This window comes from Pectinophora gossypiella, chromosome 3, assembly GCF_024362695.1.
Source record: "Pectinophora gossypiella chromosome 3, ilPecGoss1.1, whole genome shotgun sequence".
NCBI classification, from domain to species: Eukaryota; Metazoa; Arthropoda; class Insecta; order Lepidoptera; family Gelechiidae; genus Pectinophora; species Pectinophora gossypiella.
The window spans coordinates 10,773,022-10,796,843 of record NC_065406.1 but is presented as its reverse complement, the minus strand read 5'-3'; the positions used below and the strand labels follow the sequence as shown (position 1 = coordinate 10,796,843).

Here is a 23,822-nt window from a genome sequence, read left to right as displayed (position 1 = left end):
AAGTCTCTGCTGCATCCGTCACACAATGCAGTTCGGCTATACCACCTGGGAACCGGTGCAGAGGGCACTCGTTCACTATGTGAGATATGGTTTGGTCCGGGTGACCACATTCACAGTATGGTGACTCCTTTAAGCCCCATTTACATAGGTGATGGTTTGAAAGCTATTTTCAAGGTTTACAAGACCATTGCATGGTAAGATATGCAATCACTTCCAAACATAACAAACACAAATAAAGCTAGGCGCCCAGCGATATAGTAGCAGGATAAAGTTATCCGAGTAAATAAATCATTACGTAGAGGTACTTTGTATTTGATTTTAATTATCTTTGATTTGTACTTTTGTATGCACGGTCAGGCAGAAGTTGACTTAGGAAGGTATTACAATTATTATTATGTAAAAGTTTTGTTCTAGGTTTAAATTATTTGGAAATAAAAATATTAATACCTTACTTGATTTATATAAGGTTCATCATATCCATCTTTGGACTTCGTATCAACAGTGGCTGCAAGTTGTCTTTGATTACTTGTGGCTCTGCCCACCCCATTAGGGATTACGGGCGTGAGTTTATGTATGTATGTATGTATGTTGATTTATATAATAGTTGAGTAAACTACAATTGTATATCTGTTAGTTTACATTCACATCAACACTAGACATTCAGGACTTAGTGCATAATTGAAACTCTGCACTCTACCTTTTAACTACGATTGAAAATCTTGGTAAATGAGTATTCCCACGCGACGCTATTGAGATGTATATGCGTCAAACTAAATGCTTTGCCGTGTACTATGTTATATCTGTTATCAGCGTGAATTGTATTTTATTGTCATCCTAGTTGGATGATTGCTACTTGCGGCAGTCCTACACACAGATGCGTATCTCGTTTGCCATCATCAGTCATCAAGATAACAGGCTCATGTTGACGTTATTTATGAGAGTATTCTCTCACATGTTAATTAATGGCTCCTAAAGCCTAGAACACAGCGCGCGTTCAAACCAACATCGCGTCCTCCGAACTTGTAGCAATTGTCAACTGAATTGTGCTCTATATGGAATAGCAACAGAGGTCTAATTACAGTGCCACTTATAACAGCCATTCTTAGAAACGTTCTGTTTGTCTGCGACTGCAAATGTTCCCACAGTGTGTGCTAGACTTTGTCCACTCTGATTGTTTTAACGAGGGACGTGTTGCAGGAACGCACCGGCAGTACGGGCGACGTGTCAGATATCACCCGGGAGTCATGGGAGGTAAGATATTCATATAAGACTCACTTCAAAAATAATCTTTTCTAACATGTTTCCAACTCTTTCTTAAGGACACGTTCGTTTTGTGGTTAACAGCTTTCTAACACACGTTTTTTGACGACAGCATCTCACATCCCACATTACAGTACACATTGAACATGAATGTTTTCAACTCTTCTATGGTTGCACTGTTTTTATTGCATTAAGTCAAGGTTTCATTTAAATTGACAGCGGATTTACTAAAACTTGTCATACTTTAAAATGGCAATCGGCTAATTGTTTCCGCAGTGAATTAATAAATAAAACTGGTATCAATTTTTGCGCATGTGTTGATCCGCCGTCAATGTGATGACGTGTTGGCATTAGCACGCCTCGGCGACATCAACAAAACAATTATACTCTCCTTATCGGTGCATTACAACGGAGATGTTTGATCTCCTAATAACAGCTGGCTACTTGAAAGATATGGGAGACTCAAGAGATACAGACGTACCCTACTGGGGTAATACCAGTGTTAATGTCTTGTTGACGAAGAAGTGACGCATTATTGTCACAATGTACGATAACGATTTGGTGCATCTGCATTGTTGGTGAAAACGAACTTATCGCAACATTATTAAGATAAAGTTGAACAACAACACAATCTACACATTGTAAATAAATACAGGATTATCTTTATATCGTTGCTTTATACCAAAAACCACGTAAGCGTCTTTTTGAAAAATTATATTCTAATGGGACTTTCTTAACAAAACCTCGGTATAGACAAGCTAATTTCAATCCAGGTAAAAACTTTTGGTGTCAATTTTTATCCAGAATTAAATTATTTGAAAAAAATAGAGGTTTTATTGACGAAAATCACAGCTGAAAGTTTTTTGCTAAAAAGCGTTTACGTAGTTTTGTCAGTAAGGCGACGTTATGTAGAACAGTATTACGACAGGAACGCTATCGATATTGACTTGAGATTGATAGTTGATCGCCTTGCAAATTAATATAGCCTCAGCTTTCGTGTTCAGTAAACAATGTATTTCATCGTAAACAAATTGCAGTTTGTACGAGATACAATCTACTCAAGTCAAATAAGGAAAATCATCATAGCAATTTTCCTATTATAGTGCCCAGATAATTTCCTATAGGAATATTAAATCAATCTCAATCAATGTCCTGGCGTTCAATTATAAACCTACACAAAGCAAATCACACAATATTATTCCAGTTGTTTTGATTATGTACTCGTAATAGCAATAGGTGAACAGAAAATACTCTTGTTTACAATACCTATTAAAGATGCCCTCATAGAAAATGTGACGTATTTAGTTTGCAATTTACGATGTAAGATCATCACATGTACATTGGCTGGCGTCACTACATTAAACAAATTATATTTTTTTATTAAATAGTTAAACATAACTCCTGTTGCCAGCCTAGGTTATAAAATTACATACGAACTAGGTAATTTAGATGGTACGATTAATTCACCAAGTTCGTTTTTTTATTCGTAAACTAAAAATACTAATAACAGTGCAAAGGGCAGTGTTTGTATCTTTTCTCTTTTAGAGTATTCTCTGTAAAGTGTAATGTTATGGTGACTGACGTGTACGATTGGGTGTAGCTCCTGAAGGCGCCGTACGTGAAAATATACTCGATTATGAAGAGCCAGGCGGAGGCGCTTGGTGACTCGCTGGGCGAGGACCCGCGCCCGGAGGTACTTACACGCTCGCGGGCTAGAGCCTAGGCACGAGGTGGACTAGACATCCAAAAATGGGAACGGTCACTACAAAATCATAAGTCCCTAATCATATAAGTTGCATCTGTAAAAAAAAACCGCACCTGTGAAAACGGGATAATTCTAGAGAGATGATGATGAAAAAGATGATGCCGAAAATTATTATTTTTGTCTCAAAGTCCGTTTGTATATTATGCATATCGCTTTATAAATGACGTGATAATCTTTTTATGAATTCATTTTTTGGCTTAAAATTGGGCCGCAATAAAACTGTATGATAACTGAATCGGAGTATATAATAGCCATAAATTGCACGTTATAAACCATTGTATACGTTCAGAATCCTATAATATCATTTGATCGCCAATAGCAAGATCAAAGTATCCAGATTTGATTGCAAGTTTGTTTACAGGAAATATCAAATACTTAGCAGGCTCGTAGAAGGGAACGGTTTATTACCAGCCATTCTCACGATGCAATACAATAATATTACTTGTATTTGACAAACTTTACGAGATAGCTAAAATGTTTGTTGTCGATTCATTTGTAAACATCCACTTTACTGACATTGGTATTTCCGATGTCCGTTAACAACGTGCGTACGTGATACTATACACGACAAATCTTAAATCGTTTAAAAGGTTAATTTACCAATGAGTCGGCGATCAATAACAATATTAGTGAATAGTGCCCCGTCCACCTCGTGTCCGGCCTTACTAGATGTATCGCGAGTGTAATGCACCTTAGCGACTAGGAAGCACTCCTTTAGACTGTCAACTGTGTTATATCTTTCAGTGAAGCTGATACCTGTAGTGTAGCCATGTCTGTGAATGCTGCCCTGACTTGTTGAGCGACGCTTGTTGGCCCAAGATCCTTTCAATTAAGACTAGAATTTAGATGTTTGCACTGTTAGAATCAATTGTGTCTTGATCGAGATAGTTACACTTGTAAATAGGTTTTAAGCGGATTCTATGTTTAGAATTGTGCATATAAGTGTATAGGGTTACAGGGAACTGTGCATGTGATTATACTATAAATGTTGGACTAAAGGCAGATAGGTTTTATGAAACGCGACTTGTTCTGTTTTATTGCATTGCAGCCGCTGGTATTAAACAAATGCCCTTCAAAGGGTCAAGTCCTCTGCACCTGAAACCCTGCACGCTCGTAACTCGACGTAGGCATTGAATGATGGCAAAAAGTATAGTGTTGAGTGACATGTAACATGAACATCAACAATGGGCTCGAACAATGGTCCAGGGGCCGTAATCATCCACAGCCCGCCATTGTCGTTGCGTAATATTTGCTTCCACTTATGTAACCCGCTCGCTGGACTGTAATCCATTACTCCGCGAAATTAATCGTAGGTAAACACGGATTAAGCTGCCATTTCTTATTAAGATATGCAAGTACGCTTCGTTAGTAAAGCTTTGTAAAGCGTGTAATGACGTCTCATGTGTTATGGTTAAGCGGAACGGAATGGAACAATCGAAAGTCCATTAAAAGTATGATTGCCATGCTGTAGATAATCGGAATCGTTTTAGAAACAAAAAGAAAAATACTCTACTTCAATTCGCGATCGGGGCTTATGTCGAATTTTAATATAAATTCTCTCAAAATACCGTTCAAAATACTAAACACTTCGAGATTGGCATCTACTTAATGTCACTTGCGACGTGTTTCTCGCAGCTCCAAATCCGGCTGCCATTAAAAAAAGAATGCTGATATATTTCCACTTTTTTTCTACATCATGACATTCTTAATTTGCTTGCTTGTACGCAAACAGACTGAATACGGGCGGCCTTCCATTTATACGTTACACGTTATATATTCTGAAATATACGTGAATAGAAAATTAATAATCTGTAACATTATGCAAGAGGTTTCCGATGCTACATTGTATCTCTACAATGTAAACTAAAAGCAAAGTAGTGTGAATAATTGCTTCATAACTTAAACATTTCAAACTGAACTGTTTTTGACTGATGATTTTCTGAATGATTAAAAAAAATTATAAACCCGTAGATTACTGTTTGTAACAGTTAACAAGTTACCATGAGTGTCTATCAACTATTTAAAACATTTATAAACTAAATGAGCACCTCCAACTGATTACCACTGGTGTACACCACAACCTTATAAGTGTGGGAAACATACCGGTGTGGGAGGACCTTTAAAGATGTTGATTCAAGGAGAAACTTAACCACGGAGTCTCATTATCATTATAGAGTCAGGAGAAAACAAACATAAAGAACTATGAGAATTTATTCATGTTCCTTGGTGAAAACGCCATATAGTTATTGCGGAATATTGACACTCCGCATTGTCATAATGTGAAATTATATATAGTGAATTGATAAAAATATATTGCTGTATTTATCATTGCGGACCGAGATAAAACTAGGTAAGCAATCCAGTAAAGTAACTGATTTAATCGTGGATAGCGTTACTTAACGATTATATGCATTAGTGGTTGTCAACAAACATATTTATAGAGACAAACACGGATTTCACTCCTTGAGGCGACAATAGACGCATCAAGACACAATGCCCCAATTAATTAATGATAATTAATAAAAAGATAATAATCTTAAGAAATTTCCATTGCATCGCGGTTTATGTTATCGTAATTATACTTTGGTTGATAGGTTTATCAAATAGTAGCCGTGGATCTGTAGAACGTAAAATAACGACAAAAATGCGAAATATTTATCATATTACATCAATGTGTGGGAGTGGGACACATTAATCACCGAATGAGATATTAAGAAATAGCTTTGAAAATGATGAAATGAAAAACCAGTCACATGCCACCACATTTTTTTTTCCTTTTTATCGAATTTCAAATGAAACAAGATTCAATAGAGGCTCGCAGCCTGCGCAAGGTCCTTCACCGTGATCGTTTTGTGTCAATAGCGCCCAGGGGACGGGACGTGCCTGAGGGCAAATTAACTTATTGTATCGGCGCCTGCGCAGCGCACGTCCGCTACAACAATATTGCACAATGTTACCGTAGTGAACTTTCCTTGCATTCGCTTTGTTACCTTTACACTTAAATACACATAGCATACATTATACATATTTTAAATGGTGTGCTCACATGCCCGCTATGTGTGAGGATCTTTTCCAATAAAATTGGCTATATAAGCCACATGCGAGCACATGAACGTCGGAGTTGAAGCAGTCGCCGTAGCCGAAATCGGCTGGATCACATCATCATCATCAAACTTGAATATACTTGAGTAGGTACAGTAGTTGCTTTATGTAATCCTAATAAAGGCCTATATAACATACGTCCTGTGACTTTCAAGCTTGGCCTTGATTATCATCCATTGCAATACGTAAATAAAATGACATCATCAGATTTGTTGAATCTTAATCCGATAATGCTTGAATGTATAATAGGTTTTTTCTACCTTGCTTATAACTATAACGAGTAACATATGTGGCTGTGGTATAAAGTATCAAAAGCTAGACTTTGTTTTCTAGTTCAGTGTTTTCTACACAAATGTACCAGAACTTTAATATCAAAAGAGCCTATTTCACAGTGGGATTAGCTAACATATTCATGACATGATTAGTCTCTCAAAGTCACATCATTCACTAATAAAGACTGCCTATTTCTCCCATCAGGTGTCGCTACTGTTGAGTGTTCTTAAATTTCGTCAGTTCCCCATACTATTTGAGTAAACAAGCATATTGTTTTGGTTATATTTTACACTATGCGCAGCGGTTAACTGCAAAATTATAGTGTTATATTTATTCCCTAAAGATTGGAAAGAAGAAAACTTATTTTCATCAAAACTGCCTTTTTCCAATTGATGGCTTTTCTTTTTCGTAACTGATCCTTCTATATCTTACATTCCACGTTGCTCCATTATTTGTTTATCACGAATTTAGCTGGACAGTGGCCCCGATTCCCGCAGACACCGCCTAATTTTATTTTAAGTTATATCCGTCATTTTCATATCCGTCAAAAAGGAAAGGGACGGATGATTCACAGCTCTTAATTTTAGTAAGAATGAGTAAATGAATGAATAACCCGGGCGAATCAAAAAGTTACGTCGCTGGTATGCAATCCGTTTGACGTGCTGTCTACTTAACTGTGTCGGGTTATTGACTGGTGTAAAATTTTTAGACGGCTGTTTTAGATTTGTGCTTAAAATTGACGTGTGTTCCATAAATTTTATGCTTGTCGATTACCCGTCCCTTTCTTTCTCGGTGGATAAGAAAATGACAGATATAACTTAAAATTAAATTAGATGGTATTTACAGGAATTAGCACCAATGAACTTTCAAAGTTTAGGAACACTCAACAGTGTTCACGCCTACATTTGAACTTCTAGTTTTAATTCCTCATTTTTGTTCTACATGCGATAATTTGAATTCCTGAAAAAAAAAACGATCCATATTTACCTGTCCATCGCAGCAATAGAGACAGATGAAATGCTGTTATTCAGTACATATGGAGACAGCTTAATTTGACGTGGCAATGTGATGTCGCATTTTGGAGTCGTGTGGTTGGCAGCGGGTGACGTCACTGAGAGGTTCAAACGTTAGTGGCCTTACACATTATACGTTTTATGTTATACCAATTGCCAAAGAAAAAATCAATCAATCACTCAATAATACTTTATTGCAAAACGACATATACAGAGGACATAGACATACTAATAAAAACATAAGCACAATAGGCGGCCTATGTATGTATTTGTTTGTGATAAATGATCATTTTATTAGATCTGTTCAATATAATTAAAACACATAATAACGGGTTCTTACCGCGTTTAAATCAGGTATATGAGACTCCCGATATTTCGACACTGTTGCAAGTCAATATAACCAAAACCAACATAAGTAGATATACATTGCAACAAACGGCAAATAATAATGCTGATCACATAAATGTTATTGTCCATGGCGGGAATTGCATTCATGACTCGTAACACTACGGACAGTTAACCAACCTAGCTCTTAGGTATATAGAATTTTGCTATCATAAATTGCGGTTAAAGATATTAATTTGATGGAAACAACGAGGAGCACGGAAGAGAAAGCAACCCATACCTACCTACTGTGCGTGTTGACGCGTGTAACTTTTTCTGGTTAGTTAGTCATGGTTTCACTCAGTTATGAATGAATAAGTTGAATCGTTGTCTCTCACGCGTGCCTATTTTTATTTCAAATCCTTTTATTTTTTTCACAATAGTTACGAAATACCAACATATGACGAAATGCCGGAAGAAACAAGTTTGAATATAGTTTGTATGGTATGTAAGGTTCCTTATAAAGTGGTAGGGTCGACCGGTTTATTAGATTTAGTGAGCTACAACCTTGTCCCCGTTATTGGGATTATTCCGATGTTTTGTTACTATTTTCGGTAATTAATGTATTTCTAGACGGCTCCTTATTTCATAAACATTGAAGACGTGCCACTGTTAGGCAAAGGCCTTCCTTCGTCTACTCTATCAGGCTTTTATCTATATCTATCTATGCATACCCTTTTCACCCTACTCCAAGGTGATAGTGGTTTCCTACAAGCATGCCGATCGCTAACAGATCCGTTTAAAGGTTCGTCTATTAGAGGGATTTCTCACAATGCGTGAACCGAACATGACGGTAATCAATACGTCAACTTTAAATGCATTCTGAGCCGTAGAATAACGCAGATCTTGTTTGATTAATATAGGTTTTTTAAATTACTCTTAATTGAAGCTCTTGTTACAACTAGGCTCAGATCGAACTGGCTATCAGTTCTCACAGCTGGAATTATCAAGTTTTTTTAAGGCTATAAATAGTTGAGCATTGAGCAAATGGTGACAATTGAATGCAAGTTGTTCGCACATAAGTATTCTTGTCTTATGACGTTCTGTTCGTCGCTCCCCTGGCAGGGTCGTGACCGCAATTAACACTGCGTAATCTCTTAGTACACAAAAAATGCAGCTTATACCTTCCGCCTTTACAGAAAAAACAAGTTTCAGATAAATATATTGGCATCTACTACTTCTTTCTTAGTCATAGTTTTAAACAAATAGTAATTTTAAACACAAAATAATAGATACCGATAAGCTCTAGATTATCAGTATGTAAATATACTTTCAGATTTATTTATTGAATAATATAGAACAATGATGTCTGTATATACGGGCTAGTCTAGAAAACCATTGACTGACTTTAGAGAAAAATTTACCCAGGTTAAGCCGGATTCCTGTCATTGAAATGGATTAGCTTATTGTTGTACCTAAAGTTCATTCCCGTTTAGGCATTAATGTCATTAGTACAGTCAAATACCCTAGTAGATATCATGTTGTATATCAAGCACGGAAAAACAAGACATTGATCGATTAACAGTACTTTGGTTCCTTGTCCTTGATTGTGCTTGTGCATATCTATGAGTGCTTTCTTTCCTCAAATATCTTTGGTGTTCAAACTTTGAAACCAATGATGTCCTTATATACGGTAAAACATAAATTCAAATTCAAAAATATCTTTATTCAGTAGGTAACATAGTTACACTTTGAATCGTCAATTTTTACATAACGAACGTCTCATCCGCCTAAAACTACTGCAGTTTCTCACAACCTGTTTAGCCGGGGAAAAGAAGCTGCAAGCAAAACCACGGCACAGGTCCCTAGACGTTCTTTTAAAAAAATAAACATAAAATATTTTTATACAATTGATGATCTCAATTGAAATCTAGATTTGAACATAATTTTGTTACCATAAAGAAGCACGAGTGACCATCTAACACCAGACCTGTATCTCCGAGAGGGTATAGAGGTGTATAGTATATACGCCCACTTCTTGACAGCTATGTCTAAGCGAGCCTTTTGCCATTAACCGGGTACAAATATGGAAATCTTGGTATCCTGGAGCTTTAACTAAATTGACATAGTCTTCTGAAGGTGTCACTGGAATAAATATGTTCTCACATCTTAGCAAGGTCAAGAATGAAACCCAAGCTATAACTGTCTTACAATTAATTTGCATGTCTGTCCAAGGGGCGTTTCAATTGTAGTTGAGCTAATCTAAATGTTTATCCCGACTAATTGCGAGCGACGCCAGGCGGACTTATTGCGGGTGATTTATGCACTTAGTGCGCTCAAATGCAGGCCTAGTTCCTCCTCATTCGCAGTACCCTACTCCCGACTCGTGTGGTAAGCCCGCTTTGCGATACATCCATTTTATGCGTTAAAATAGTTAAAACAGGAGGCGATAAAGTTTGCTATTGTAACTTATTCTCGATTTGCCTCGGATGGCAGAAGAGGAGGGCTGAGGTCCGACAATTTTAAGACGAAATTATGTAAGCGAGATGTAAAATAGCATTGTGTGACATTATGTCGCAAAGAAAGACAATTTAGTCTTACTTATGTTTGGTTTTTTTTCTGAGATATAATACAAGAGAACATGTAATAAATTTGCCACGGATGTGACTATTTCGCGTCGCCGGTAGAGCACAAACGATTGAAAAACATGTGGCTACGTGGTCCTACATCACTGGAGCGAAACGCTTGTTGACGACTCCTGTTTTAATTGTTCCAAATTTTTGCCTCTTACAAAACATGTTATCCCTCAAGCGTCGCATAGCAACGCTGCCGTGTCATACGAATCTCTGCTATCTCAAAAAATGCTGTTTTGAGAAAATCGCATTTAAAGTTTTTTTCAGTTAATCGTCTGTATAGTTCGTATTAAGTGAAATATCTTTCATCAAAATATCAGAAAATATTCTAAAATGTACTCTGAATAACAGGCACTTTTGATTTTTTTCTTTATTATAATAGTTTTTATTTAAATCGAGTTTAAGAGTTGTGCATGACCACTCTTCCATAGAAATGTGGTCACGCGGTCTGTGCTATATTAAATTAGCAGAGTTTGGCACATGCAGCCGGTTTGTTATAACTTTTATCTATCTATGCTAATTATTAGTTGTAAGAGATGATCGTTACAAGCTTTCTATAAGGACTGCTTTTTGGGGTAGCCCGGGTTGAGTAGACTAAGTGAAATATTAATGTACAAGTTGGGAATTCCTTTTTTTCTACCCTGACATACTTTTTTTGCTTCGTACACATTCATCAATCAGCAACCACCTTGACACCAGGGTTGATGAGGTTGGTACGTCACCTCACAACCCACACGATAAGAAGAAGATCAATCAGCAATCAGGAGCTCAGAATTATGTAATTTTATAATTTTAAATAAAATAATCTAAAATATAATGAACGTTTGGAAAAAATATTTGTGAAATATATAATTGTGGGATTTTGGGTTTGCTCAATTAAACAGTCAAGTACGGTTCAAACACTTATTTTTATTTTTAACCTCCGCGTAATTACACCACCATCGTTTTCGTCCGCCATCCGCTATCTCCCCTCTCCTTCCCTTCTCACTCCTTCTATCACTCACTCATTCACACTCCTTCACTCAATCTATCATTTCTCTATGCATCCCTTCTATACTCTATACCTTCTGTACTACTCATGTTACTCGTCTACTTCTCACACAATCATCTCAACTCACCTGTCACTCACTCAGCCACACGCCTACACTCGGCTGTCCTGACATAAAGCTTGCCCTCAAGCTTTACAAATAGCTCTACACCAAAACATCAATGACTCTATTACAATGACTCTATTACAATGACTCTATGACAATGACTCTATGACAATGACTCTATTACATAAACAAAACATTCTCATATAACAACTCATTCATACACTATCACACCTCCTAAAATTCTTGTTACAATTATAAATCTTAAAAAAATACAAAAACTCTATAAGCAAGTCAATAGGTATTAAACACTGTTACACAATACTAAGTCTTATCCACCCTAGATATTCTCAAAATATTTTAATGCAAAAAAAAGTTACATTCCACACTAAAACTCGTCTAAGAAACAAGACATACCTACACAACTTATGTTTAAACTGAAACACCTTCAAATATATTTTTTATAAAAGAACATCTAAAACAAAACTATTTCCTTCAATTTTATTTAAACAATACAGCTTGTGTACTTCGACAACAATCTAAACATCTAAATATCAAACAAAACTAGATAAAGTTCTCATATGTTGTAATAACAAACTAACTATAAAATTCAGTACAAGTAAGTCTTATCAGGGAAACTGTAAACACAATAAATGAATTTCTTAACCAACAGTCTTAATTATTTCAATAAACAGTCTTAATATTCATTATCTTACTTATGACATGTAAAAATTTACACCCTAACTTTTACATAACAACTCAAGCAAAAACAAAGCATGGTTACTGGGTCTGAACCTCAGTATAATTTTAAAGAAAATACTAATTAAAAGTGATGTGAAATAATGAAATAGTAAAAATAAACCTCTTCAAGCCTCTCTAGCCAATGCCATAAGGATACATCTGCATGAAGTCTGCACTAGCATCGGACTTCTTCATCTTCTCAACGTCACAACAATCTCTCCATCTGACTTTAATAGACTTACAGGGTTCTAATAATTTTGGCATTAATTTCATACTGCTCCTAAACTGAGTCCTTTTAGCTGCTCTCTCTCTTTCCTGTGTACTTTCCTTTCTAATCCTATCATAATTCTTCTTATTTTCTTCTTTTCTTTTCAACTTCTTGACTGTTCGTTTCAATTCTTCTCTATTGTACGTGTAATTTTGGTTTTCTTCTCTTAATAACCATAAATTGCTGCTGCTTTTCCTCCTGAGTAGCACTAACAGGTTAGCATCATTGGAGGTACTGACTTTAACACCTTCTTCTCCAAGCCACTCCAGTCTTTCTAACTCAACCTCTTCTTGCTCCATGACTGTCAAACGTCTAAATCGCCGGGGAACAGGTATTTCATCCTTCAAAACATTCTTCAACTCTGTAGGAGATACTCTCGTCTTCGTCGGGGTATAGGAAGTGTCCAAGGACTCAACTTTGTCTTGTATGGAATTGCTCTTCACTTCACAACCTAAAAAGTCAACCTCAGCAGGAAAATGTTTGATTTTTGTTGACCACGAATCGTCAAAAGAAGGCAAAAAGGTGACTTTGTTGTGATCCAGTAACATGACAGTTTTCTGCAATAATTGTTGACCAATAATCATATCGTACGGCATTACATGAATTGGCACAATATTAAACTTTACGTCCGTAAAATATTTACCGTCTATTGTCACAACAGTAACAAAACAATCACACGATCGCACGTCGCTTGCGCCGAATCCCGATAATATCACGTCACACTTCTCTGGTTTATCGATGTTTAACTTCTCATAACACGTCGCAGACATTAAGTTCGCTTCACTTCCCGTATCAATAAGCGCGCAGACCGTTTTTCCATTAACTTGTACAGATTTTAACGGCCGATTTCTTCCATTAACTTCTTCGTTTATCATCATAACTTGCGAATATGCACCGGTATGTGATCTGTCAAACTCAACTCCATTCTTCACGTCATTCTCGTTCATCTCAGTGTTGCCAGTATTCGTATCTATATTCCTACCATTTTCTGACACTTTAATGCACCATTGTTTCGCCGACTGGACCGGTCTTCGTTCACTCACTTGCTTTGCCGACATGTCGCATTGCGACAGGGGTTTCGCCGAACCGCCAGATGTCGCTGTCGCTGCTATCACCATTGGATTTTTCGGGCAATGCAATGCAATATGGCCGAACAATCCGCACTGGAAACATCTTAATCCTTTTCCACGATGTGGGCACTGTGATGAAACATGATTTTCTTCGCCGCAATTATAACACTTCACACGTCTATCTTCCTGTCTTCGTCTTGCTGTATTACTATCTTGTTCTCTCGTCGCATTATGTCGTTGCTTCACACTTTTACACACATGTTCATAGATTTTAAGCTTCTCTTTCAGGTCTCCAAACGTCGATACGCCATACAACATAATCTTGTTGTTTTCATAGTCTTGTATACCGTCTACAATATACTGTATAGTAATGTAATCAGGTAATTTTCCTCTTCTGCCGAGCTCCTTCATAGCTAACATATACTCGTAGCATGTTTCGTTATTCGTCTTCTTCTTCGTACTTAGGATTTCGTGTAATTCTTTTTGGTTAATTGTATCAGAAAATTCCTTCATAATCGCGGTTTTCAAATCCTCAAACGTCTTGAAAACACGCTCCGACTTCAGCCATAGCTCCGCCGTCGAACACAATGATCGCCTCGCTATAATAAGCTTTTGTATAGGCGTCCAGTTGAAGATCTCGCCATTATCTTCAATTTCTTCCACCCATCGTGACACAGTATACATCTTGTCATTTCCCGAGAATTTAGGTATGATGCCGTCGTACATCATCGAGTAATTTGGTACAACCGGTACCGATTCTGGATCTGGTTGTCCACGTCGTCCGCCCTTCATATTTTCCGTCGTCATGATAATCGAAATTAATCGAGCCGTCTGATCGATAATTTCGCGTCTTCGTCGTCGTCTAACTAGCCACTCGGTGCCGTCTGCGCCTCGTGTCCGTCGTGAAAATTTTCGCCGTCTGCGAACGTCGTTGTCCCACCGTATCCTGTCCAATTAATGAGCACCCATCCCGGACGAGCCCCCAAAATGTGGGATTTTGGGTTTGCTCAATTAAACAGTCAAGTACGGTTCAAACACTTATTTTTATTTTTAACCTCCGCGTAATTACACCACCATCGTTTTCGTCCGCCATCCGCTATCTCCCCTCTCCTTCCCTTCTCACTCCTTCTATCACTCACTCATTCACACTCCTTCACTCAATCTATCATTTCTCTATGCATCCCTTCTATACTCTATACCTTCTGTACTACTCATGTTACTCGTCTACTTCTCACACAATCATCTCAACTCACCTGTCACTCACTCAGCCACACGCCTACATAATTATGTTCAAACTTCTTCTCAATACAATGAAAAAAATGGGATTCCAACAGCATGTTTGCAATCATCAATCACAATGCCATAGCTAAAAATGTTTTAGGCATAACCTTCAGGAATCGATTAATTCCTCTTCACAATTTTCATCACTCCGAAATCATCGGCACACATGCACCACCCCTTACTAAAAACATCTGTTGAACCCTTACTAAATTCAACCATCCTCAAAGCCAGCACACCACACCCCCTTGGAAACACCTTCCAGTAGTTCGATAAAATAATGTTTTCGTGGCCAAGATTTTGCATTGTCGTACCTTCCGACGACTTATTTACTCTTTCTCCATACAATCTGCTAGACTGCATAACTCCCCTCTCCCGAAAACTTGTCTGCTATGCAAGCACGAACTGTACCAGACACGATGGAAGTTTGCACCGGCTCGAAACATACTCCCTACGCTTTTTGCAGCCACAAGCGTAGAAGAGTCAATCACTCTCAACAAGAATGTACAAGAATGGATCCTGTGAAGTTTGTACACAGAGTAGGAATTTGGTTTTCTATCGCGAGGGACAACCCTCGAAGAAAGTAGAAAATAAAACTATAAAAACTGGCCTCCTCCGCCTGCTTCGCCTCAGTATCATATTTCACCCTTGAGACAAACGTCTCAATGAACAGAACCAACGTTCTTGAAAACAGCAATCCCCACAGCTAGCCTGGGCATGCAAATAGCATCCTGCACTTCCACAGCAAAAACCTCGTCAACAGTAGGTACCTTCATTATTTAGATCGCCCTCTAAACATCTATGGGACTTATTCCACATATGAAACCCGTAGATATTCAGAAGATGGTGTTAAAATTGAAAGTACTGCCAAAAAGCTTTTAGCTTAGGATCATTATGTACATACTATGGATGTGGAAACCAACCGTAAAGGATTATTTTTCGAGAAAGGCAGTTCCACTGCAGGGTGAAAAGTCCATAATACAGCATCAGCATTCTGTCTCTGTATTAAACAACCCTTGCAACCACAAGAACTTGGCTTTGAATTGTGACAATTATACCTCACAAAAGAAAAATATAATTCTCTTCTTGGCTAAGATGAGATCAATCAACTCGTCCTCACTTGTGACTGCAGATAACACAAAGCTCTGGAACCAAGGTACACCCTCATGGCAGCTTATACAGTTCCCGGTTGCACAGCGAACTCTTGAATTCTCGAGAGTAAAAGAGATTGACGATCTGACAGATTATCACAAAAATTGACAACACAGACCATCAGTCCACAAAACCTGAATCCGTTTCGCGACAAACCACAAAAACCGCTTCCAAGGGGGTGTAATATACATAGAACCCTTGAAGAAGCCGAACCCAGCAAAGGTTCAACAAATGTTTTACAAAAAATCCCATTCGGCGAACGAGAATCATCTAGGAATAAAAGCAATAAACAAAATAACCCTGTGCTCATGAACTATTTACGATTTTGATGCTGCAATTGATGATCGAAACTAAAAATAATATTAATAGCGATGATGTTATCGCTTGCTTAGTTATGAAAACCCAGGGTTACATCTATTGCAATTCTTTATTCAACAAAAAAGTCACAAGACCTTATCATCCTCATCACATTTGAGTATGCTTTCTCACAACAAACCGTTTTCCAGCCTGGTATTGTATCCTCCCATTGATGGTTCTTGCAAAACTCGATCCTTTGACCAACGGTTCCAGGTAGTATCACTGTTCTAAAGAAGTTTCCCATTCTTATTCAAACCAAAAAATATTTCCCCTTTATGCCTGGTTCAAAGCATTTTGGGTCCTCGACTTCTCTCTCAGATTCAGGAAGTGTTTCCTCCCTGGGCGCCGGGTTTGCAAGTACAAAGAATGTCGCGAATCGCTAGGATTGCCTTCGTCGTAGTCACGCCTATCTATTGTAACTTTTAGTTAGATGAGTTAGGCGTGACCCACATGCAAAAAAATCAAGTTAGCAGACTTTGTCAACCTCTGTATCTCAAAAAGTATCAATAAATTTTAAAATGTTTTTACTGCACTATGTAAAGCATAGGATATAAACCCCTTTTGCACTGGTTATTCGTAACTCGACTATTTTAAGATAGCAGACTTGTGCGTGACACGGCAGAACGCAACTATGTACAGATTAGCTAACTACAAACATTCAAGATTGCCTTTGTTAATGTATTTCTTATCAGCGCGTTACTCTTTAATCAATCGCACAGAAGTTTTATGTTTGAATTCGTTACGTACGGTATGTGCAAATGACACTGAAATGTGTACGTGATTTGTAAACAAGTGCATATTAGTATATGTGTTTTTATACACTTGTTGACCAAATACTATGAATGAGTGACTGATTGTTTTATCTGTGAAATGCATTCAGAGATAACTCTAGCATTTAGATATAACTTGTTAGATGGGGCTTGTTTTGATGACTATTATAATATTTATTTACCTCGCGTCTGACTACTAGACATTTCCGTTATTTAACAATTCAGAGAATCATTACTGTGATGTAGATATTCCACCATCTTATTTATTTATGTAGCATTGGTGACTTTATTCAGTTACTTTAACAGTGTTTTTACAAAACGAATACTAAAAGATAAAGATAAACTAAAAATTCGTGTGAATTTGTTTGAAAAAGCACACTGTCACAGAAGAACGGGATAAAATGTCGGACTTATTATTAGAATAGAAGAATAGAATAGATAATGTTTATTTATCAAAAAACTTAAACATGTATAGGTACATTACTGGCGGACCCCGCACTAGGGAAACCCTGTAACGCAGAGGTCCTGAATATTTGTTATTGCCAAACACTTTTAAATAAACCAGCGCATAAAATACGTTTTTCTTGTTTTAAATTCATAAATAAGTTAAATAAAGAAAATGTTTTTCGTTACTTTTAGATCTGTCTTTATTTAGTAATCAGAATTTCATAATTTATTTTGACATTAGTACACTACGCAATTATTATGATTTGTCAATTTATTTAATAAAATTTATTTTATTATTATTCTAAAATCCGTCGACTTCTTTCACGGCGTGAATTATTATTTTAATCCAAGTTTATCTTTAGTCATCGTTTTGTAAAAACACTGCAAATGTTCGTTTAAAACTAGGGGAATAATTTGAGATAGTTTCTTCAATGCCATGTTGTATAAATTAGGAGGCTGTGACACTAGTTGTAGCTCCTGATACGTCACTTATCCACTCTACGAAACTGCTTATAGTCTAGAGGACTGATTGTAGTTTAAACCAAGAAAAAATAAAGTTTCTTCAATACAGTTACAGCCTTTGCATATCTTTTTACACGACGGATTTGACACAACGATTGACCAGAGAATTAGTCAAGCTGCCGCGTGACAAATTCCTAAGCCACAGCCGGAATTGGTTAGTTTAAAACTTTAAATATAGCCGCGATATACCTTAATATCTTAAGAATTTATGTCGCTGTTCATAAATATGTGTGCAATTTCCGCGCAATATAAAATGTTCGTGGGAGGCGAACACAATAAAGTATACACAGTTTATAGATATAATAACGTGTTTTAAGACACACGCGAGTGTCGGGAGAATTTTAATTAAATACCAACCGGTCATAATTCAGCGACCGGATATATTCAGTTGTCACCTTCACGCCGGGTCAGACAATGATACCACGCCATGTCCACTGTTATTACTTTACTGACATTTACATTATTTAATTCAAATTCTTCTAATGATGAAAATATATCTTATACTTACATCGGCGTCGGTGCATAACTTGTATCTAATCTAATACATCGCGCATTGTATTGACAACGATTGATACTAAATAAAAAACAATTATTACCGCTAATTAGCTATTACATTGCGATTACGGAGCCGCTTTTTGATTATATCGTGCGCGTTAACCTGACAAGGGTCCATAGCAGTTGTCTTTGAGAGCATACTCACATATCAATGTGCAGCATGCAACAGTAAATCTTCGCCGTTAATTGTCTGGTGCGAAGTTGTTTGGCTTCCGCACATACATGTAGGGTGCGCGGGCGCACGCCGCGGCCGTGGTCGGCGCCGCGGCACCGGCGCGCTGCCTTTCTTTTTGTCACAGCATAACAGCAGTCCGCCAGCAGCGCTGCTCCGCTATACTCGCCTCGCGCGCATCACTGGCATTGTAAATCGTAAACGATCCTAACTATTCGGAAGCCACGAAACTGCTTCTGTCGCTTCTCCGCACAATATACAAAAATGTAACCACGATTAATAGGTACCCGCTCATTAAACCGGACCGGGCCGCGCGTACACAAACGACTTGTTGTTTATAAGCAGCCGCGACGGACGCCTGTGTTCAGTGTTTGCTTACGAAACCTTGTAATCGCGTGGGTGTTTCTAAATTAAGCGCTCGCGAATGTGATGTGTTTTTTGTTGTGCATCGTGGCCGCGTAACGTGGACACGCGACTTTTAACGTGCAACACGTATTGGTTAAATGCAGACTATGAAATGGATAGAGATGGTGCGGCTCGGGCCTGCGCCTGCGTCGCCGGAGCCCGCCGCTTTCGAAAGCGATAAGGTGAGCGATGACGGTACCGTTAATGAGCCACGGCTCTACCAACATGCCACATATAAAACTGGCATTTGCCTTTATCAGACCTCCATGATGTTTTTAACTATGAAGAGAATAAAAACTCCAACCTTGGTCAAAATTGTATTCAACGCCTTACTACAACGATGTAGGTACAACATTATGAAGAAATTCTTCAGCAATCGGTCATTTTCGTCATGGTATACGGTCGTTTTTTACCGAAACCTATTGCACTATGCGTGTGCTTCCTTCCACATCATTATATATATTTATTATGAAAATTGTTTACCATCATTGAGTCTACAAAGTGCAGACTTGTAATGCAATCTATTGTTTAATACGTAGTAGTCATTTTCTAAAATTTGACGTTAGCGAATACAATCTTTTGTCGATAAGGTGAAACTATAAAATGGTTATCGAAGCAATAATATGGTTGCTGGTTGTGTAACACCTACAGCCGACTGAATATAATGAGATGTTAGTTGGATGATTACCAAATATGAGTAATTTAATATAGAAGATTCTGGGCTTTGAATTCGTCGTCAGCTATAGTGGCTATTCATTTTTATCTACGGTCACGAGTACTAATAGTATACACATTAACTTTTTTGACAAATTAAACCGTAAGTCTCATTAAATGTCAAATATGATTGTGCGACAGGGTACTAAACTGGGTACATGATATTGCTCATGACATGTACGACCAATTTTCATTGTTAGTGAATATGAAAACCGATAATAATGGGAGTGCAATGACAATGTAGAGCCTTACTTTTGTTCCTGGCAGCAACAGAAGGAACCCAACTGCCTATAAATAGAGAGAGAGGCGAATGACCGTCGTCGCGGCGAGGTCTGCCTGTGGCCTAAACAGAAAAATTATAACACGCACTAGGATCCAACTACGTAATATTCTTACCTATTCATATACGGGTTAATTTGAAAGTATAATCAGTGTTTTGCACTACACTTGCATCTATGACCTAGCAAGCGTAAACATGGCTACCTATTTATCAATGCTTACAAAAACAGTCATCTAGTATCTACGTTAAACTAACAACTTAACAATCTAATCGTTATTTATAGAAGATTGCGATTGACAATTATCAAAGCAGTAAGAAGCATGGATTACTTACGTATTTTTAGTGAATTCATTGCAATCATGTTTGCATTGCGCGCTTACTTTTATGTGCACAAATGTGGAATTGCAATATTGCTTTCTTAAATGAATTGCTTCGATGTGGCCTTTTTAACCCCCAGATATAATTTTGTCCACAAAGCCTATTCTAAATATAGACTGATTTATTACCTAAGATATGCAATCTGAAAAGCGTATTTACGCATTTGCTAAAATCAGTACCCATTGGAAATTGCTTATCATCGTCATCATCGGTTTTAAAGTCGAAAACTGTTCCAACAAACACCTATTGTTGAAACAGTTTTCGACGGAATTGCACGTATCTGACAATGTGAATTTATCATTGTTTAATTACCTGCTGCGTATATTTGCTTGGATAGTACCTTACATTTTCATTTATTACACAGGTGTACAATACATAAAGATCTTCATCAAAAACAATGTTTAGTAGCGTTACAATAAAACATATTTTTTTTGTCTTGTTTGTTCGAAAAATTGCTCAAAGTACACAGTTACCTACCTATTATATTTGGACACGATATAAGTATTTACCGAATGTATAAGCAAGTGTATACATATGTATTTCTAAAGGCAATTCAAAACAGTAACAGGAATAACCTCAGGTAACAGGCAAATGCCACATTCAGGTGAAGTGACGCAGAAGGAAAACATGAGTAAACAAAATACCACTTTTCTCGCTTCTGGCTGTCTTTTTTTATATTTTCCTTCTTTCTCTCCCATCCACTATCTCCATTGTTCACGGATTAAAAGAAGCCGCTGGGGGCTTTAGACACGCACGCAGCATATCGATTTCACATTGTTTCGGTAATCAATACCATGCGATAGCGCTATATCTCTTTGTAATATTCATAAACTATACAGTGCCGAATCGGAATGGCTACAATTTTTAAATAAAACGTAATTCTCACACACATTTCGCGGTAGACAGAGCTGACTAACAGCTCAAAAGATAATACCTGATAAATAGATTCTGTCTAATAGCCCAGTCTGCCAATACTGCAAACATTAATACATTATAATTAATTATTATATCAGATGAGACTACAGTCAGACAACATCACTGCAAAAAAATGCATCGAAATAGCTACTTAGCATATTTTTTATCTGACAACAGAACAATGAACATAACATATTATTGTAATAGATTGATGATTCTTCATTTTTATTATTCAATAACTGTCGTAGCTAGTATTTGCTTGAGAGATGATACGGTAGTTATTACCTGCGTTAACTATCTTTAGCTCTATAAATATCTTGTGTAATAATTTACAGTTGATAATTATAATTCATCTTAACCATGGTAGCCCAATTGGTAGAACGCTTAACCCTTACTTTAAGGTCGTTCGAATCCCAGCATAGGCCTAAACCAATGATTTTCGAATGCGTGTTTGGATCATAAATGATTCTCACCTACTCAGCGGTGAAAGAAAACATCGTGAGGAAACCCACATTCCCGAGAAGTGCATTTCGGAGGTATGTGACCTAACATGTATTGGGCTGGTTTTCTCTTCGCGGGTTGGAACTAGTTTGAAGGTCAGACAGGCAGTCGCTTCTGTTAAAAACCAGACCTGTCATATCGTCAGGTTAGGTAAGTGGACCCTGTGAAAACGGGATAAAACTAGGGAGATGATGAATTATAATTTATGTTAGAAAATTGTTTAGTTTACTTACTAATAGTAATAAAATCATTAATATTCTCGAATTAGATTTACAACTACTTGACACGAACTAAGATGTACAACTTAGACTAGACTTACTTATTCAAGCAACAGCAAGGAGTTAGGCGTTTATCATTTTCTTTTTTTATAACGCGTTGAGGTCGTAAATTGGCGATAATCCGCGTCCTAATCCTATGATCCTTTTACTTTCAACAGAATAGCTTGATAAGTTAAGATAAGCAGCCTTCATGTTGCCTGAGGAGTGAGGCGTGTCTCAGTCAGTAACAACCACCACATGAGGGAACTCGGTCGAAAGCGAAAAATCTACATAATGATTGTGTTCGGAAAATAATCGCCTTCTGTAAGGTCAACATGGCCATTATAGGGATACAACCGTAGGGTTTGCAGCTACAGATTAGTTAGTATATCCGCGTACTACACCGCTTCAACATATCAGAATAAACCAGTGATCAATACAAAATTCAACGATCGAGCAAAACAGTGAAAAGTTAGTTCAGTCGACACCCAAAGTAACCATAGTTCATTAAAAAATATTCTATTGCATCATATTACACAAAGTTCCCTACAAAATGTTGCGTTTCGTACGGAGAGTGGTCCGGAGAATTGTGGAAAAGATCCGTAAAGTAGAGCTGTTTATGGTGAATGTGATAGCGGTGCAGAGAAGAGGCACCATACACTCTATCTGCAGTAAACCTGGTGACACTTTGCGGTACTTACGACGGAGGGCCACCATACACTCTATACATGAGGTGCGTATACGTGACATTGTGCAAAAAAACAGATAAGCAACTGAAATGGCAACGTAGTCTGTGGATAACTTAAACTTGCTTCATTCTCGTAAAGAAATATAAGAGCCCTCAAATTTTAAGAATGTGCACCTCTGTTTTCGTGGAATAACTAATTGGATTCATTACGTTAATGGATACATATCGTTACCACACAGAAGCACCTAAGTAATGATATATTGATAGTGTCCTATCGCGAAATATATCGCCAAGACTTAAAGTTATTAGGATAAGTGATATACAGATTGAGTGCCTTCTTAGGTACATACTATCTAGGCGATAAAAAGACAATCTTTTAAAGGCTAAGTGGGTATTTAAAAAACAAGTCTTACGGGTCAATATAATATTCGCTCTATATTCAATATGCATAAGGTTGAAAATATTCAGAGTGGAATGGTGAATGTGGATACGAAACGTAGACACATTATCATACAGGTTTCCAGAAAAGGCAAACGAGAAGTATCGCTGCGTACCTACCTATTTTGGCAGTTTAGTCACGGCTTGTTAACTTTGTTAAATTCAGTTCCAGGCTGAGTTACTATAGGTACTTGTGAATTAATTATAAGTTAGGCTAACACTAATTAGCAAAAAGCATGTTTTGTTACCTCATTAACGTCTTAGCTAGAGTACCTATTGTTCAGTCAATTATGTCTTTGTGTCATGATTTATATGCCATTAAATGATTTTGTAGCTATTGTATGTGTCAAAAATGGTTTATATGAAACCTAATATGTTAAGTTAAAAGTAATATAAGTGTAAATGTAAGTAAGCACTATATGTTTGCAGTCTGTTTAGTGTAGTGCGCACGCG

At 37.3% G+C, this 23,822-nt stretch overlaps 1 protein-coding gene across 15 annotated transcripts in view; it reads left to right on the top strand.

Annotated features, from left to right (window-relative positions):
• LOC126381879 (nuclear receptor coactivator 7) overlaps positions 1–23,822 on the top strand; it is a 107,833-nt gene that overhangs the window by 77,183 nt on the left and 6,828 nt on the right. For 11 of the 15 annotated variants that reach the window (XM_050031424.1, XM_050031432.1, XM_050031423.1 and 8 more), the window contains one exon: positions 1,198–1,251. In XM_050031424.1, coding sequence (XP_049887381.1) covers positions 1,198–1,251 — 54 coding nt within the window. Of the gene's footprint in view, positions 1–1,197; positions 1,252–2,881; positions 2,954–10,061; positions 10,129–18,918; positions 19,381–22,223; positions 22,977–23,822 lie in introns of those variants that run through there. The other 4 variants (XM_050031428.1, XM_050031429.1, XM_050031427.1 and 1 more) reach the window with 4 other exon arrangements.